At 36.0% G+C, this 18,264-nt stretch overlaps 4 protein-coding genes across 7 annotated transcripts; 2 read left to right on the top strand and 2 right to left on the bottom strand.

Moving 5' to 3' along the window:
• Window positions 1–47: 47 nt before the first annotated feature.
• LOC105649559 (uncharacterized) lies at window positions 48–1,190 on the bottom strand. The gene is made up of 2 exons (XM_012236237.4): window positions 965–1,190; window positions 48–873 (listed from the first exon to the last, which is right to left on the bottom strand). Exons 1-2 carry the CDS (start codon window positions 1,097–1,099, stop codon window positions 214–216), a joined length of 795 nt encoding a protein of 264 aa, XP_012091627.1. The 5' UTR covers window positions 1,100–1,190; the 3' UTR covers window positions 48–213.
• Window positions 1,191–1,625: 435 nt separating this feature from the next.
• Window positions 1,626–5,459, top strand: LEC2 (AP2/B3-like transcriptional factor family protein). Its single transcript, XM_012237019.4, has 6 exons — window positions 1,626–3,105; window positions 3,193–3,267; window positions 3,702–3,802; window positions 3,887–3,933; window positions 4,027–4,100; window positions 4,935–5,459. The coding sequence occupies exons 1-6, from the start codon at window positions 2,584–2,586 to the stop codon at window positions 5,304–5,306; spliced, it is 1,191 nt and encodes a 396-aa protein (XP_012092409.1). The 5' UTR covers window positions 1,626–2,583; the 3' UTR covers window positions 5,307–5,459.
• An 839-nt stretch (window positions 5,460–6,298) lies between these two features.
• Window positions 6,299–8,945, top strand: EMB3113 (Ribosomal protein S5 family protein). The gene is made up of 2 exons (XM_012236236.4): window positions 6,299–7,029; window positions 8,481–8,945. The coding sequence occupies exons 1-2, from the start codon at window positions 6,362–6,364 to the stop codon at window positions 8,728–8,730; spliced, it is 918 nt and encodes a 305-aa protein (XP_012091626.1). The 5' UTR covers window positions 6,299–6,361; the 3' UTR covers window positions 8,731–8,945.
• A 530-nt stretch (window positions 8,946–9,475) lies between these two features.
• On the bottom strand, window positions 9,476–18,264 carry LOC105649557 (transcriptional corepressor LEUNIG_HOMOLOG). 4 transcript variants are annotated; one of them, XM_037636511.2, is made up of 17 exons: window positions 17,941–18,264; window positions 17,626–17,713; window positions 17,386–17,483; window positions 16,997–17,109; window positions 16,653–16,909; window positions 16,382–16,424; window positions 16,196–16,295; window positions 15,334–15,566; window positions 14,237–14,311; window positions 14,058–14,108; window positions 13,759–13,906; window positions 13,176–13,285; window positions 12,921–13,070; window positions 11,744–11,899; window positions 10,885–11,004; window positions 10,574–10,774; window positions 9,476–9,949 (listed from the first exon to the last, which is right to left on the bottom strand). In XM_037636511.2, exons 2-17 carry the CDS (start codon window positions 17,670–17,672, stop codon window positions 9,803–9,805), a joined length of 2,049 nt encoding a protein of 682 aa, XP_037492439.1. In that variant the 5' UTR covers window positions 17,673–17,713; window positions 17,941–18,264; the 3' UTR covers window positions 9,476–9,802. The 4 variants fall into 4 exon arrangements, with proteins under 4 accessions (XP_037492439.1, XP_012091624.1, XP_012091622.1 ...); XM_012236234.4 differs by having other exon boundaries at window positions 14,058–14,111; window positions 14,237–14,308; window positions 17,941–18,263; XM_012236232.4 differs by having other exon boundaries at window positions 14,058–14,111; window positions 17,941–18,262.

Below are 18,264 nucleotides of genomic sequence, written 5' to 3'. Positions count from 1 at the left end.
TACGGAGGTTTTGCTGTTTCCTCACTAATTTATATCCCTCACGGTAATTGAAAACTTCATATATCCATTGATTTTTCTTAAGAAACAAGATTATAAGAGAGCTACAAGATAATAAACCATGCATTCCATTTATTTTATTTGGCCATAGTCTCTAATTTAATTAAACTCGACAAAAAGAACCAATTAACCAACTTCTTAAAATTATACTTTGAACTAATCCTTTCTCTTCTTAACATCATCGCTTTCTCCTCCACCGGCCCGCCTCCTCAAATCCACCACATCCTCATCCATCGTCTTCTCTCTTTTATCATCATCGTCATCATCATCTTTACCAACCAGAGTCTCCTTTACCTTCTGTGTTGTCCCCTTCGCCGCATCCCACGCTCCCTTTACTGTCTGCTTCGCTTTCTCTCCTACAGTACCCACCGTTTCCACCACCTTTATTGTCCCATCTCTTGCCTTATCAGCCGCCGTTCCGGCATACTCTTTTGCCGTCTCCTTCACATCATGCGCAGTGTCCGCTACTTTATCCGTCCCTTCTTTTGCCTTCTCCTTAGTATCATATGCATAATCTTCTGCTTTCTCTTTTGTTTTCTTTGCAGTCTCTGTTGCTTTATGAGCTCCTTCCTTGGTCTTCTCTGCAGCCGATTGAGCCATGCCTTTGGCACTTTCTTTGGTTTCATGAGCATAACCTTTTGCGTTTTCTTTCATTTGCTCTGCGCGGTCTTTTGCCTTTTCTTTCATTTCCTTAGACTGTTCTTTTGCCCGCTCTGCGCGCTCTCTGGCTCTTTCAACGCCTTCTTTTGTAGCTTCTCTGGCTATATCAGTAAAATCCGATGCTCTGTCTCTATTCTCCTCCTCTGCATTTCGACCCTGAAATCAGAAAAATACAACATAGTATATATGATTCAAGATTGGTATTATGAATTGTTATGCAACGTGTATGCATACGAGTTATAGTTACCTGGATATGTTTTGAGGCAGAAGTGAAGCAGACCCGGGAGACTTTACTGGAGGATCCGAGAAAGATAGGACGGGAGTAGTGGAAGGTTTTTGAGAGACTCAACATGACGGTTTTGGTTATTGAAATCGCTGCCATTGTTAATTCAGAACTTCTTCTTCTTGTTAAATTTTTGTGTTTTTCTGTTTCTTGCTCCTCATATATATTGCCGGTCCTGCATGCAGGTTATATTCTATCGTATCATCATCATCATATATAATGAGATTGAAGAGAAAAGTGTTGTAAGCTTATTTGAGCAACACATAGGCTAGTTGAGTATGCCACGCGTCTTGTAGGGGTTATCGTGTCGTATAATCTTGTCGGTTGGAGGTTCAGCCAGTCAAGTCAACACATGTTAATAGAAATTAGAATCATGGCTCAACGCAGGCCCATAGTCAAAGAAACCTTTATGCAAGACCGTCAAAAATAAACAGGTTGGGCTCTTGTCCAACCCATGGGCTAGCTTTTCAGCTCTAATCTAAATACCACTTTCTCTCTTTTTAAATATGGGCCGGTACTGGACTAGATAGATCTGAGCCCTAGTTTTGCAGCCCATTATTGGAAACAATGCATTTTCTCTGAATTGCTATTTTATCTTCTTGTGCTGGCTTTTGTTCGTGAACAAGAATAGGAAGAATAACCAGGGAAAGCGACACGGTATATACACACTAACTGCCAAATTAGGGCTTTCTGCTTGCAATTACAGCTCTTTCGACTTGTCTTCTGATTTTAACTCTTTTATCGGGGTTTTAAGTGGTCAATCTGATTGCAATGCTAGAGAAGTTGACTATGGCGAATGTGTGATGGAGAACTTGCAACTCCCCATTTTGGTTTCTTTTCTACTTGCATTCCAGATATGTGATGATTAGATTGTTTTGAGAATCCAATGAAGCTTAATTGCTGAGTTGGGTTGGCAGTAAAGATGAAACATAGTACAAGAAAGAGAGAGGGGTTTGGTGGGGTATAGCATATATATTGACCATTGACAAGGTAATGATCAATGAGTGAATGAATGTATATTGTTTAGCCATTAGCGTGATGTGGATTAAATTGGGGATGACAAAGCGTAACCGGCGGCTTGAATGGACAGTTCTGATAGAAAAAGCCATTTTGGTGTGGTGTTCTGTGCAAAATTAGCTCAAAGAGTTGCCATATTTAAACCAAAGGTGGCGCCAAATTTTCAAACTTTGTGCTTCTCTGTCTCAAGCACCTGAATGGTCAGTTGAGTATCCCAAAACCATCTCTCTCCGGCCACTTGTCGCCCTCTTCAATCCATTTGCCACACCCTATTCAATTCCTCATTCGTCTCTTCTATTTTTCTCTTTCATGGCCTTTTCTCTCTCTTCACCGACCCCTCTGCAATTTCTCGACGCGTTCTCTTGCTTTTTCAACACCTGGGCTCCTTCTAGTGGCTGCAACTTCTACTCCATGACTATTTCTCACCAGAAAATGAGAACAACCCATATTTACAACAATATAGAAATAGAGTTCTCTCTGATCAACAACACCCCGCCCCACATCCACCCACCCCTAAAGGGCCATTGTCACTAACTCACTCTCCAATTTGTGTTCATTTTTGGTACATGGAGAACCTTTTTTCACCCTTATCCACAAATATCACTTCCAACACCACCACCATTACCACCAATGCTACCAAACCAAATATGAGTTTTTCTCAAAATTCCCCATTGTCCTCTATCTGTGGACCACTGAACTACCCGTCAACGTCTTCTACTTCATCTCCACCAGATCACAGCATTCCACCACCTTTTCAAACCCAAGTCCACACTAGCCAGTTCTCTCCTTTCTATCCTTTCTGGTTCTTACAAAATGGGATTGAAATTCAAAGATCATACCTTTTGCAGCCAAATGGGTTTTCAATAGACCAAGAAAGGAGAGTTCTTGATGCATATAAGACCAAGGTTGCTAGAAGCAAGAGAAAACTAGCACGCCAAAGAAGCCTCATCAAGAATTCTTCTTCTGGTGTTAATTCAGCTCAGATGGATATAAAGAAACCAGCTTTCAATGGTGCTAGTACCAATGTGCAAGATAGCCAAGGCAACATCAACAAAGATCTCTATACATTCTGCACACTAGATAATAAGGTGGGTTTTTGTCGGTTTTTTTTTTTTTTTTTTGGTCCATGTAAACCTGTCATGTTTAAATTGGAATTTTTTTATGTTTGGCCGCAGAAACTGAGGGTGTTGCTAACGAAGGAGTTGAAGAACAGTGATGTTGGGTCTCTTGGGAGGATCGTACTTCCAAAGGTGAATTCGTTTTGATCAATAAGAGCTTTCTAAAGGCCAGTAAACTTGTTTTCAGATTTTGCTTGTTTCGGTTTCTGTTCCTTTCTTTTTCTTCTAGAGAGAAAGAAAAGAGGTAAAAATAGCCAACCAATGCCTTCGTTTGACTTGCTCTTGTTGTACATGTAAGATGCTTGTTATATAGACTACCCAATAACTTACATATTCCTGACTTCTCGATTGGTGCACTAAAACAAGAAATGGGAAAAAAGTGAGAGAAGTAATAATATTATCATATGTAACAATATTTAGCAATAATAACAATCATTATCAGTTATAATTTTTACGCATTTTCTTGATTGCTTTTTACAGTTTCCTAATAAGATATGGTAATCTCTCTCTGATATCTACTAAGGTTATCTAATGCGTTTGTGTGCCTCTTGCACGCCAAAATCCAGAGAGACACAGAGGAAAATCTTCCTATCCTCTCTGAAAAAGAAGGCATCCAAGTTGTTCTCATAGATGTAAACACTAACCAAGAATGGAGCTTGAAGTTCAAGTAAGCTTTTTACTTATTTTCTTGTGCAATTTTTCTTTTGAGCTGTCCAATCAATGCCATTTGTTTTCTCTGTGGACGACATAGGTATTGGTCTAACAACAAAAGCAGAATGTATGTTCTTGAAAACACAGGTTGGTGTGAAAAATAAAGAAAAAAAGAAAAAAACTTTTTGCTTCTATTATATATAGTCTCTATATTATTCAAAGCTCTCTTACATTGTGCAGGAGATTTTGTAAAGCAAAATGGGATGGAGAGTGGAGATTCCCTTACACTTTACGAAGATGAGAGCAAGAATCTCGTGAGTTTATCTTCCTTGTATTTCTGATAAGAGTATTTTAATTAAGTTTATATTCAAAATTAAAAGCTGGATTAAAATTTGGAAAAGGTTGTTTGTTTAGCTATATGACAATGTTGCCCTTGACCTTTTCTATGATGCTGACACATCCCCTTTGGAAGGATTATGAAGGGATAAAGACAGAACAAAATGCTGCTAAAATTGGAAAAATTTACAACTACCTTCTCTTACATCTGAGTTTATGACACACACCCAATTATTTGTCTTGATAATTAAACTGTCTAGCTACTAGCTAGGATCCAGCAAGTTCATGCCATGAGGGCTACAGTTGTATAAATATTTGGGGTTGATAACAAATTTCTATTACGTGGTTTAGGCAAAACAAAAGCATCAATTTCAACAACTTTAAGATTATATGTTTGATGAGCCGAAATAGAATATAATGTGTGTAATCAAAAGCATTATGCTAATGCTATATTTAGTAAATTGTAATATCATGTAATAGTGACAACATTGATTATGATTTACCAAACATAATCTAAAATGTATTTGAGTAAATTATATTCGGTCAGAGTATATTCCGTCAGAGTCAGTAAGAGTATATACGGTTCATTCTCGCTACCGACAAAAATAATTCATCAATTATGATCCGGAATGCAATAATATCATGAATCTATTTTGTACTAGCCTTCATTAATTTGTCTATTTCCACTACAACTCATTTATCTCATAAAAATAAAAAATAAAACAAAACTATTATGCATTTCCATGAAGCTTGAGTATCTTATTGCTTTCTCCTAATTAACCCTCTAAATCAATTTTCATGCGAGGAATCAGTATTTCTCTATCAAGAAAGTGGAAACACAAGAAGCTGAGCCTTTTACAAACCAAAGCTACCTGTACATACCTAATGCATGCCATGCTAGAGATGAAGAAGAAGCATCTTTTGCATTACTTATGGAGCAGCTTAAACATAAAGAACAACAAGAAGAGGAAGCTAATAGTCTCGTCACATTGTCTATGGATATTGGTTCTTCTTATAGACACAAAGAGGAAGAAAAGAATGGTCGTTTTTTCAACAATGTCACTAGCATCGGACGAACTTCAAGTTCAGCTCAAAGTATGGATGATCACTTCATTCTTGATGACTGCTATAATGGCCTTGATATTCTTCCTGATGTCAATAGGTATAATTTTCAATATGATTAGGTTTTGAATCGGAAGCTATCAAGTTAAGTTTATGACATCAAAATGGAGGAAATAAATGTCTTGATGGTGCAGCTTCAAAGTTAACAAACATGTTTAGTTCTATACTGATAATAGACACCTGATTGTTTATGAACAGGGATTTTTTTCTTTTTCGTTTTGGTTTCAAATTTTCTGGTAACATACAAAATGACATTCTTATAATAGCATATTAAGTCCGTACTCAGTGATAGCTTTAAAGCTAGCTTTTACTGTTTTGATCTATCTCTATTAATTTTATTGTTGCATAACATAACTTTTTATAATATGTGGAGGAAACTTTTTATACTTCTTATAAAACATTAAACGCTCTAACGTTTGGAGTTTCACATAGTTAATTTTTTTTTTTTTTACGATCATATTTATTAATTTTCTTCCAAATTTAACTAATTAAACTGCTAATATCTTTTTTTATTATTTTAAGTTAAATAGTTAATTAAACATTTAATTTTGTTGAGCTATTTTCTTAGCGACAACCGGTGAAATTTTTATTTGACATTTGATTTTGGAATTGAATTCTATTTCTTTTACATGGTTAAAGAACAAAAATAAACTGTTTAAATTTCGTTTCGCGAATAATAGTAATGAAATATCAGGTAATGTGTATAAATGCATTTTTATCATATATATTATAATATAAATATATTTAACTACATTACATTCTATTATAGTTTAGTCACCAAAAATAGGTGAAAGAGTAGTTTGTCCTTATTCACCTTGTTAGTAAACGACCGGTTGTTCAATTTGGGAATTTGTTAAAAAACGCGAGAGAATTAAGACAAACGACAACAAGGTAAGGTGCGGAACGACTTATTTATTTGCACAATTAAGGCGTCAATGACAGGTCATTGGTTATGCGAACATATTAAAAATCAAAAATTAAAATGCGCTTTATAATTTTAAAATTCCAACATTACCCCTACGAGGACACATTGATTTCCATTTTATCCTTATTTGATGTTTTTGGGGATAAGCCTGAGAGCCTCCCCAGCTTCACTCCTCTACCGATCTCTACAACAATGGCAGCAACTGTAACAGCATCAACTCTCTCATCCCTCTCATCTCTTTCTCTCCACTCCAAGCCTCATCTCTCTCTTGTAAAATCTATTAAATCCTTCTCTCTCTCCCCCAAATCTCCCCAAATTCTCTCCCTCTCTTACCGCTCCACCTCAATTACCAGAGCCAAATCAAGTGACATTGACACCACTTTCTTCGACAACGTCAACCCTGAAGAAGAAGTCGTTTTTGACCCGCCAAGCCCTCCAGAAGACTACGTTCCCCCGCCTTCCTTCGATGAGGGCCCCATTGAAACCGAGGAAGAAATCGCCGCTGCTTTTGAGGAGCTGTACGGACCCGCTTTTAGTGGAGAGACCTTTTTTGGTAACGATGTACATGTAATGGATTCTAAGATGAAAAAGGCAAGTGGGTTTGGTAAAGCGAAGAGGGAGAAACTGAGAGATGGGTTTGAAGAGAGAGTGGTGCAGGTGAGAAGAGTGACTAAGGTGGTTAAGGGAGGGAAACAGTTGCATTTTAGAGCGATTGTTGTGGTCGGTGACAAGAAAGGCCAAGTTGGTGTTGGAGTTGGGAAAGCTAAGGAAGTTATTGCCGCTGTGCAGAAATCAGCCATTAATGCAAGAAGGAATATTATTACTGTGCCCATGACTAAATATTCGACATTTCCTCACAGGTATCTATGTCAAAATTCTGCTTGAATCTTGTGGCCATCGTTTATATTTTGCTTACATTGTTGTTGATTCTGTGCTTTTTTTTTTTTTTTTTTTTTTTTTTGTGTGTGGATTTTGTATTTAATTGTCCATATAATTTATGTGTTGAAGCTAATTATGAGATTAACTTTCAAAAGCCAATTGAAGAATTCAAGTTAGTCTTATTCAAGCCACTGCCTTCTATGGTGTTTTCAAGATTTTTTCTTTCTTTTAATGTTGCTTTCCTCCCTTTCCAATTGAACTGATTTCAATGCTCTGCTTACATTTTACAGTCTAACTTTGTAATTTAAACTTTTTGTCTTCCTGGTTGTGAATAATAATAAAACTTCATATCACAGACATCATTTTCAGTATGTATGAATAGCCTCCAAATGAATGGCAGGACATTACACCCTTCTGGAATGTAAACATGGGATGTCTAGATTTTAAGAAAATAGTTTGAGAGCACCACTGGCTGTTATGGAAGATCTCCAGAAGTGATATAAGCATTTAGCATGGTGCGTACAGACTGGTAAGGTGCTAAGTGCTAAATTTTTGAAGGTGGTATTGGTAGCAGCGAGTTTCTTAAGTTCTTTTTTTTTTTTTTTTTTTGCTTAATTAAGTTGTTTCTTGAAGGTTTGGCTTCCCATCATTTTCAAAGATTGTGCTTCACCAACCTAAGCCCTTTCCTGTGTGTCTCTCAACTTTGACATGGCCCATTCCTTGGCTTCGTGGCATAATTGAGCCAGTTCAATTTGATCCTTGACAATGGACAATCCCCGATTGCCATCATCATTTTTATATTTATGCTGATATTGATCTGCGTCACATACAATTTGATTGTTGCAGAGTCTGTGATTTGTATGATTAATACCCAACTTTAGGCCTGATAGAGTTTAATTTAACACATCCCTCTGCTATGAAGCTGTCAGATCCATTCAGACAGATTTGTTACGAATCTATTGAAGTCATTATCTAGATCAATTGCATCCATGACTACCATTTAGCTGTTGAAACCTAAAGTTGGATGTGAGGGCTTTCCTGATGTTGAAGTCATTTTATCAGAACTGAAGGTGCTTATTTATAAAGAGAACATAGAGGAATCGAAACAAAGCTTAGACATGAAACAATTTTTACAAATATTTGTATATGTATCGACAGAATGCAATTGATAAGAAAATGAACTTTTTCACGGACTGGGTCTGTGCACATGCAAACTCTTCTTTCCAGAAACTTGAGCATGACAGAAATATTGAAGAGAAAATCCTTTTCTGTCCTGTTTTTCCTGTTGGACCCCATATTTCCATTTTCAGAAATGCTGTGTATTCATATTCCATATTTCTTAGTCACAGGAGCTACCATGATGAGATTAGTAACAGACTAGCTACAAGAAAATATACGTTGTAATTAATTCTTCTTTATAAATGAATGGCAGATCTGATGGAGATTATGGGGCAGCAAAGGTGATGCTTAGACCTGCCTCACCTGGTACTGGAGTGATTGCTGGAGGTGCTGTAAGAATTGTTCTCGAAATGGCTGGCGTGGAGAATGCTTTGGGGAAGCAACTTCGAAGTAAGAATGCTCTTAACAATGCCAGAGCTACAATTGTTGCAGTGCAAAAGATGAGGCAATTCCGTGATGTTGCTCGTGAACGTGGTATCCCAATGGAAGAACTGTGGAAATGATGGATAGAGACAGAATTTTTTTTTCTCTTTTATTACTCAATGTGCATTGTGTACAAGAGGTTTATGTAGGTAAAATCCAATGGAAACATGAACCCAGTTCAGTCATTTGTTCTTTCTTTAGATGAGAGCGAGTTCTTCAGTTGTGGCTAAGTTCTTTACGAATTAATGCTGCTTGATTTTAAAAGCCATTCTTTTATCTATCTTTTCCTTGACCATTTGGCGACTTCAAATTTGTACAAGCGTCAGTTCTTTTCGGTGTGTTTTTTTTATTCGCTGAAAAATGAAATTCATTTGTATGTGACTGAGCATACTCTATCGGGCACTGTACATTAATTTGCTTGCAGACGGTTAAGATTTGTGCGGAACGGTTAAGTTTGGAAAGCATATCGACTTCTTTTTCTACAGCTATCCGTCTTCTCATATAATAGTCCATTGCTGCAGCAGAATTGAAGGACTTGAAAGTGCATTTGGTTCATTTTAGAAATAGAAATATGGATAGTAGTTAACATTAAAAACCCAAAGTAATACTTAAAAGCATATGTAATTTCAATATAAATTCAAATTATTCAAATAAAAGAAGAACTAGATTTCTGGCAAAGAGAATGATATTTCAAAAATAGTCTCATTCCCAGTCTTAAAGAAAAACCAACTAACCGGACATAAATATTTGCAAACTAGGCATTGAATGAATATACATTGCTCATTCTAAACCACTTTCAACTTTAAAATGGTCTTGAACTGAAAATGATTAGAAATTGTAACATTTTACTGCAATATCTTTTCAGAACTCATACATGTGTTTATATTTGTTTGTCTTTTTACCGGTGTAAGATATATGATTCCAAGTATTTTCTATGTTTGCCAGTTATACTATGGTAGAAGTCGTACTTCAGCCGTACGACACTTATTCTTGACAACCAGACTTCCCAAAATTACCATCTAAGCTTCTGTCAAAATCAGTACCCATAAAGTATAGTTTGAACCGATAAGATGTATCTAATTCACCGACCTCCATAGGTAGACATGCTATGCGGACACTTGGAAGCATCCGGCTTCTGCATCACAAAGGCTCTCATTTCCATAACTTCACACATTTATCATGGCTTGCTGATGCAATCATATCGGTTTCTAGTGAATCAGTCAATGCGGCAATTAGCCCTTTGTGTGCTGGAATTGACCATGTTTTGTTGCTCTCAATTGTATTCCAAAACTGAAGGGACTGTAAAACAGCTCAAGTGATTAGATCCTCAGGAAGGAACAGGATCAAGAAAACCACAATAAAAAAGGCAAAGTGGGTGAAGCTGGCAAGACCTATAGGCTCATATGCATAACATGATACGCTAGATATACTAGTTAATATACATACATCCACTGGCTTGGAGGTCATGTGATGTGTGATAGAGAAATGAGCAATAAAAATTGCTTTTGTAATGTGAATAAAGTCTCAATCAAACAAGTTACCTATTGGGCCATCACTCATATAAAATAAATGCAAGCACTTAACAACCTCAATTAGGTATTCTTGGATATGTAAAATACAGGATTTCCAATCCTAGCAGGAAAAGGAAGGAAAGGAATTCTAGCTCTTCCAGAGTGGTATCTCACTGATGGCTCGGTAAGGACATATTTTGAAACTAAAAATAGAAATACGAACAGACAATTCCAATGCTGCATGCTCTAATTCAGGTAAGGCTTTTATGTCCATGAAAATTTCCTCCTTTTTCTAAGTGGAAAAATAACTAGCAGCAATTATACAGGGTCCCTCTAATAAAGAGCAGAGTGGTACAAGATATTATCAGCCTCATCATATTACTAGAAGTAATATTATTTAAGAAACTATTACCTGGTAACCACCAATCATCAGCAGTTGTGAATATCCAGGATGAAAGGTGCATGATTGGAACTTGTTGCCATTTGAAAATAACTTATGCATGCAACTTCCGCCTGTCACAAGTGACCATATCCTTGCGCTGTCTTCACTAACAGATGCAATATACTCCCCACTCATATCCCAGCAAAGAGAAAGGACTTCTTTGGCATGACCCTGAAAGCACAAAAAACTCAAAAAGCTACAGAGCCTGGAAAGAATTGGTTCATATATGTATTGCTAATATAATAATATCCTGGTGAAATACTTGAATCTTAAAGGATTACCTTTAAGCTGAATTGGACGCTATGATTATTCTCAACATTAATTACATTGATACTATTTCCAGAAGCTGCAGCTAACAACTTTCCGCACTGAGGCTGGAATCTGACTTGTTTAGTTGCTCCCTGTAGTTGCTCCATAGGAGATTGAGATAAGGTTAGGCAAGATAATCGCAATAGAATTTTAACTACTTCCATCAAATCTTAAGGAAAAGATTACACTGGAATTGTCATCGTCACTAGAAAGTCTAGAAAAGATGATTCAAGAATTGCAAAATAAGGCACAAAGCACGGATCATCACAGGAAACCCCTTCCTCCTCAAAAATTGAGAAAACTGAAATTTGCTAACCAGAAAATAAACTGTGGTTATGCATCTGCCCGCAAGTGAAAATATATGGAACATGTTACCATGTACTGAAGTCGCTTTACAACCAAATGTTTCAAAATTTTCAAATTATGTAAATGCTACAGTGTTTTCACATACATTTTCACTTAACTAATTTGGTAACAGCTAATAAACTGTGACTACGCAGGTCATGCGTTTATGCATGTACTTTTTTTTCAGTTATGCCTTTTCATTATATTTGCAACATAAAATCTTTTAAATATTATGTCACTCCCGCATTCATCTTTTCGAGCACACATCCCAAGAAGATATCTGCTCCTAGGATTTATAATTTAGTCACAGCATCACTTGCCTAGCCATATTCTGAAAAATCACTCAAGGGAACACTTGGTTGTCTTTAAAATTCAAAACCCAAATGGATGCAATTAGCACACACTTGTAAAAAATAATAATAATAAAATCAAATAAATACTGCAAGGCTAGTATCTAATTATCATGAATGCAAGTGAAGGTTGAACCTTAAAGACATGTAAGCAAGCACCCCGGTTGACATTCCATAATCTGATCTCATCATTACTGTCACATGAGCAAAGGAGGTCAACCTTTCTTGGATGGAAATCCAATGCCATCACTTGATCAGCATGCCCAAGAAGCTTGAACAGTGATTTGCTAGGCTGCAGTGCACATGAAAAAAAATCAATGTGTTGGTCACAAAACAACTTTAATTTTTTTTTTTTTTTCAAAAAATAAAAAATGTGAATTAATAGTTGAGATGTATAGAATCCAAAACAGAGAAGAAACAGTATTGCAATGAGCTTAGGCAGGGTGTGGCCGAGCTTGTGATGTGAACATCATTGTTTTATCCAAGAGTCAATTGCAAAAGTAAATAGGTAATGGCCGGAATACCAAATAATATTTTTTGAAAACACTCTGCAGAAAAAGCACTTCAATTACTTGATCTTAATTTCCTTACTAACAGAATAACAGTTCATTGGATGTTAACCAGAATACAATAATTCCAATAGTAGAACTACAAAAACAAAGTCAAGTTTCAATGGCTGCCTTTTCCCCTAGAAGGTAGAAGACAGTAGTTCCATAGATTATTATGAGGTGGAAAGTACCATAATTCATGAAACTTAATCACTATAGAATCAATATTCAACCACCTTAAGAATCGCGTGACATTGTTAATTTTACTTTTAAGTGTGCTAGGGTGTACTGCAACTCTCTAAAACAACAAAATTCTTAAGAAAAGTAAAGTAATAAGCAGCAAGTGATATCAGGAGGAAGAAGCAACTGCCAAATATAACAATGAAAAAAAAGTCCACATTTTAGATACATTTAAGTAACAAGTAAAGCGATCAATATCTTGTAAAAATTAGACAAATAATCTTAATCCTTTTAGTGAAAAAATAATAGTAGAAGTTTTCTCTGAAAGAATAGCATGGAGATGATGTTTAATCTTACAATTTCATATACATAACAACAAGGAGTTGATACCAATAAATACCCATTAAAAAAGTTGAGATTGAAAAAGAAGAAGAATAAGGCGAAAGAAAGCAGAAAGATGACAAGAAATATTGTTATTCACAGAAATATAACAAGGTATTGAGTCTGTAAAGAAGAAGATAAAAGTTTTAGAAGAAAAAAAAAAAAAACAATCAAGCATGGAGGGAAGAGATGAAGTACTATTACTTTTGCTGCATCCCATATTTGCACTGTTCTGTCAAAAGATGAAGTGGCAAGTATAGTTGAACTTGGTCTAAACCGAACATCTGTGATTAGGAGAGAATGTCCTTCTGAAGAATCAATAAAATCAAAAGTTTCCATATTCCAAACAAAAACCTGCCAACAGATGATGAAATAAGCGCCAAGCTTGTTGAAATGATTGTGAATACTGAGAGAAAGACTCACTCAAGCCTTTAAAATTGATGATCTAAAAAAAAATACCTTCTTGTCATGTCCCGCACTGGCTAAAAGTCTGCCATCGGATGAAAAATGACAGCATACCACCTTGCTTTTGCTTGAGCTAAGGCAACCAATCTCTTCAAATGTAAAGCCTACAAGATGATAACTTATCCTCATATAGGGTATAGCAAAAATGAAACCGAAGAAAAAACAATGCAAACAGTTAATCGTTTCCTCTTGACCATTCTATATTCTACGTATACCTGGTCAAATTTTGGGAATAGAATATATTTGTCTAGCCATTTTATCTATTATTAACCATATTAATCATTGATCTACTCCAAGTTATGATCTCTGAAATACAATAAAACAGACATGTAATCAAAAAAATTGGTTCACCAATTTTTTTATTTAAAGCATAATACTCACTTTCAACTTCTATAATCAAATCGATGTTTACAGTGAGGACATGAGCTAGTAAGTTTAGAGGTGCTAAAACCTTTTGGTCTTGCTAAGGAAATGCATAGGCAGTCTAATGCACATCACTTGCAAGGTTCAATGTATATGTGTCAGTATATTCGTATGAATTTTAGGTGTTCTTATCTTGCAAATTTAGGAAGTTTACCTTTGTGATCATTTTTACGATGGGCAGTAGAACGGAGTTTTAAAGTGCCAAGAGGAGTGTCTTTATTATCATCTTTTTCATCTTCAGCGGACAAAAAGGATTCAACATTTTCATCTACAGCTTTATCAACTTCGGCATTTGCAGAAACCTAATGCACAGTCCAGAAAAATGCAAGAAGATATAAGCTTCACAAAGAGTTCATATTAAACGGACAAGAAATAGATAAAGAAAACAACAAACATGATTATAATCTCTCAACCAAACTTATTTGAAGGGCAAGGTTATCATATTTGACCTACCAAACTTTTGTCTCCAGTTCTTGAATATGACAGTCTCCTTCTCTTTCTGCCCTTCTGATCAAAAGTAGGTTATAAGAAAATATATCAGAAAGAATGGATAACAATATTACTTGGGGGTCAAAATTTGGAAGCATTCTTATCTAATTTCCTATTAATGACATAGCAATAAGGTTGAATACCTCTGCTGACTGCATCTTCAGACACTGATCATGTTGGTTTTGTTGCTCTTTGGTTTGTCTTATTTGGTCCCTCTTCTAGTTCATCACATGAAATTGACAATCACAAGAAAATTTTTAGAAACACTAACAGAAAAGTAATAACTTCAAAAACATCATTCAAAAATTACATCTGATTCTGCATAAGGTTACAGTGACGATAAAGATTCGTAGGTGGATGAGAGGAATCAGGGGAGACTACGAAGAGTATTTTTGTGTTACAAGCATTGTGCATGACTCCTTTGAGCACAATTATGAGGTAAACCCTCGTGATCTAAAAATACCAATTTCTATAATTTACCATTGAGGGCCACCCAAAAGGTCCCGTCTTCAATGTCTGAGGGTCAACTAGAAATTTCCTACATTATTGCCCAACTTTTTACCAACATTCAAGACATTTTTGCTCATAACCCAAACCAGTATCCTCTAAGGCCTCTTTCTCCTCCTGCATTCAACATACAATATTGTGTATATTTTACAGAGCTGGGGGGCAGTTCATCTTTCAACTAGAAGATGTATTCATCTCAAAATGCTTCCTATATTAAACACATTACATTTAGTTACAAAAACTAATAGAAGTTTATTCAATGTATGTAATTCTTCAAATCAAATCCATGGAAAAGTTGCAGAATCTCGTTTTATGTTCAATCATCTAGCTATTCACATCAAGCTGGCCAACAATCAGACGATTGTTTGGTAAAGGGACCTAGAATTGTTTGAGTTCTTCACCAAAAGCAATACTTTCCATTCAGGGTAACCCTTTTATGAGAGCATTACATTTGTATGCACTCACATTCTCATCTTTCCCATCATTCTAAAGCGAAAAATTCTTTATTTGAACATACATGGGATACTCCTAGTTACAGATGCATAACATCCAGAGTACTAGTGAACCAGCCATTGGGTTGCATTCAAAAAAATTTCTTGGCAATGACCTTTTCCTTTACAATGGAATCTTTATTCTTGACCAGCATATGATGCGAAGAATGCTTCTCTGATACCCCTCAAAAAAAATGTATTTCAAAGCGCTAACTAGGTGACAATAGATTATGTTAACTAACCTGTGCATCTTTCCCATTCAAATTAATTCTAGGAAGTTTCAGATTTCGACCATCGATTTTAGCAGAGTTTCCAGGCAGAGAAGATGTCAGGTTTCCAGATGTTAATGCGAGAGATTGAACTAATATATCGCGTTGGTGTTGCTCTGTCAACATCAGAAACTGTTGTGGATGGTTTGGTGTCTGCATAAGTGGGTTTAAAAGAAATCCACTTGAATTGGCTTCTTCATTCATCCCTGCAGAGAAAAAAGTTAGGCATTAGCATCTACATATTATAGAAAATTATCATGGCAGAAACTACTGTACTGATATTTGTAAGTCTATTTAATTATGTTTGTTGTAACCAGGCCGAAGTCAGAAAACGAAAAGTGCAACTTCATTGATCATCACATATGTAGAGATAATACTGGAAAATTTTATTTCACTGAAAACTTGTGGGCACATGCAAATATAATTGAACCTTGAGATCATCACATATGCAAAGATAAATTAATTAGTTCTCATAAAATTTTATTTGACTGAAAACTACTTGTGGGTGTAACAACCAAATCCTTTAACTTTAAAGCAGAAAATTTATCAAATTAACCATGCATTCAAAGCTTGGTTGACAAATTTTTAACCAAAATCCATTTTGATTAGCCCTTTTGCAGCCCTATCTTTAATATCAGATGGTGCCAGGATCGATCAAACAAGTACCACTAGATATATCACATTTGCTTCGGAAAACATATACATCAATAAATTATCCAAAGAAGAAGCAACTGTAATAACTCAGCTATCCAGTTGCTCGAAATTAAATCATTGTCTGAACTTGCAAATTTTCTAGAGGAAGAATGTAAAAGCTAAAAAGTGGGATCCAACTAACCTATATCACAGGAATTAGTTATTGGGAATGTGCCCCTTAGTCTGAAGAAGGTAGTGTCCATAGGACTAGCTCCACCACAGCTATTGCCGATTCTGTTCTGCTGCACAAAAGCAAATATTTAAACTTCATTCAAACTTTGGCAATTTGGAATACTAATTGAGAATTTATGGATTATTCTACTCTTACAACTAGCTGTTGAGCATGATTCTGAATTTGCTGCTGAGGATAGCTGAAATAACAAATAGCTGTTAGGGAAAATGCAAGGGGATACTGATCTACATATGCAATTGTCTTAATGTAGGCCACTAAAAGTAAATAAATCCTATGAAAAATGATTCCTTTTTCGACTAAAATGGGCTCTGCATTGGCAAAGGATCTGCAAAAGATGAAAACAAAAGGCAGGAAACCAACTATTACATGAAGCCTTTAATACACGATATAAATGTGCTGGAAATACCTTGGCCTTGTTGCAGCTGACTTTGACAGATCAAATTTATTACCACGAAGAAGCTGTAAATTTTGATTAAATGTTCTAACAGGATAAGGGAGATGCTGCTCTTCTCCATACATTCTTGCAAGCAAAGAGCAAGCAGGAAGTTGCCTCATCTTAGAGCTAGGGCCAACAGGAAATTGTCCAGGCCTCTGCTGATTTATACTCAATTGTGGCACAATGGGAAGGACATTTTGTAGCTCATTCTGCATCACCTGTCTTTCCTGAAAATCACATAAAAGGAATAGACCTTGGATGTGCCATCTTTATATTAAAGCAAACATGAAAATGCTTGTCATTCAACAAATTACCTTAGCAGAGGAATAGGAATTGGCCTTGGCCTTGGCCTCTTGGTACTCAAGTTGCTTAGAGGCATACAAATCATAAAATAATGTCCACCATTCATGTAAAAACCCATCAATCGCTGAAAACAAGAGACATATTCAAATCAATGATGAAACAACTTGTTATCGAGAAGATGGATAAACTAAAGGGCTCAAGTTACCTTTCCGGAGGGGAAAACTAATAAAATTCACCAGGAATTCTCAGCCCAATTGGGGTAACATTTTACAACATAAAGAACATGAAAAGTGCGTATCGATTTCTACTTAAAATCTTGTGCATCAATTGCGATATCAAAACAGAATCAATTAACAAACAAAAATAAAAGGAAAGAAAAAGATTAAGCAAAAGCGCATACCAACAGGATTTGCACCAACATTTGCTTCTTTTTGGAAAATTGCAGCAGTGTTATGCAACTTCCTTTTCACCAAATAATCATGCACGTACAAATCAAGCCTAGAATCCCAAAATGAAAAGAAAAAACGCAAGTTGAAAATTGCACATACTTTAAAAGAAGATTAAGGGGAGGAGAAAAAAAAAAAAAAAAGAAAAGAAAAGAAAACTAAGATAAGAGCGTCATTGAAGCAAACAAACTAACATCTTTTCAGCATCCCAAAGATCATATTCATCTGAGGCCATAATCATCTACCACCACCAAATTATCCTTCAACTTCAACGCTACAAATCTAACCAAAGCAAAGAGAGTAATTATTTTAGTGATTTTACGTATATAGTTACGCTTATATATTTATATGTGTCTGTGTGTGAGAGAGAGAAAGAAAAGAAAAAAAGAGAAGGAAAAAAACAAGAAAAGCCAGATAGGGATTATGAACAGAAAGAATTGAAGAGTAAAATCCACATGGGTTTCCGAAAAAGAAACATTTGAAGGCAAGAGAGACAGAGAAGACGATACCTGACCAGTACTAGCTAAAGCAGCAAGTGACAGTGCCATGCAAAAGAAGAGCGAAAGAAAAGGGCCAAACAAACTTATTTGGCTTTTTCTGGAGGGACAGATTACGGAGAGAGAGGCAGAGGGTCCAGTGGATGCTTATATACAGTAGCCTACAGGGCTGTCTTGGAGAAAGCGGGTGCACCTGCACCATAACCAGTACAGATGTAGCGTACTGACGTTGTGAGTTTCAGGTACTTGGAAAATTGTTAATGTAATCATACCAATCAAGTCATGCCAAGTCATAAATGAGGGGACGTTATCGTCTTTTTCAGTCTAGAAACTCGC

This window comes from Jatropha curcas, chromosome 11 (genome assembly GCF_041381405.1).
Source record: "Jatropha curcas cultivar XTBG-Jc1 chromosome 11, XTBG_Jcur_1.0, whole genome shotgun sequence".
Lineage (NCBI taxonomy): Eukaryota > Viridiplantae > Streptophyta > Magnoliopsida > Malpighiales > Euphorbiaceae > Jatropha > Jatropha curcas.
This window is presented reverse-complemented; position numbering and strand designations above follow the sequence as displayed.

What these genes read in the sequence shown, in the direction of transcription:
- LOC105649559 (XM_012236237.4), bottom strand. Translation starts at nt 1,099, where the DNA reads ATGGCAGCGATTTCAATAACCAAAACCGTCATGTTGAGTCTCTCAAAA. An exon ending in CTGCCTCAAAACATATCCAG is followed by an intron (nt 874 to 964) that starts GTAACTATAACT and finishes TTCTGATTTCAG; the next exon opens with GGTCGAAATGCAGAGGAGGA.
- LEC2 (XM_012237019.4), top strand. Translation starts at nt 2,584, where the DNA reads ATGGAGAACCTTTTTTCACCCTTATCCACAAATATCACTTCCAACACC. An exon ending in GGAGGATCGTACTTCCAAAG is followed by an intron (nt 3,268 to 3,701) that starts GTGAATTCGTTT and finishes GCCAAAATCCAG; the next exon opens with AGAGACACAGAGGAAAATCT. An exon ending in GAATGGAGCTTGAAGTTCAA is followed by an intron (nt 3,803 to 3,886) that starts GTAAGCTTTTTA and finishes TGGACGACATAG; the next exon opens with GTATTGGTCTAACAACAAAA.
- EMB3113 (XM_012236236.4), top strand. Translation starts at nt 6,362, where the DNA reads ATGGCAGCAACTGTAACAGCATCAACTCTCTCATCCCTCTCATCTCTT. An exon ending in TATTCGACATTTCCTCACAG is followed by an intron (nt 7,030 to 8,480) that starts GTATCTATGTCA and finishes AATGAATGGCAG; the next exon opens with ATCTGATGGAGATTATGGGG.
- LOC105649557 (XM_012236232.4), bottom strand. Translation starts at nt 17,672, where the DNA reads ATGATTATGGCCTCAGATGAATATGATCTTTGGGATGCTGAAAAGAT. An exon ending in AACTAATTCCTGTGATATAG is followed by an intron (nt 15,567 to 16,195) that starts GTTAGTTGGATC and finishes TTTTCTCTGCAG; the next exon opens with GGATGAATGAAGAAGCCAAT. An exon ending in TGAAGATGCAGTCAGCAGAG is followed by an intron (nt 14,112 to 14,236) that starts GTATTCAACCTT and finishes ACTTTTGATCAG; the next exon opens with AAGGGCAGAAAGAGAAGGAG.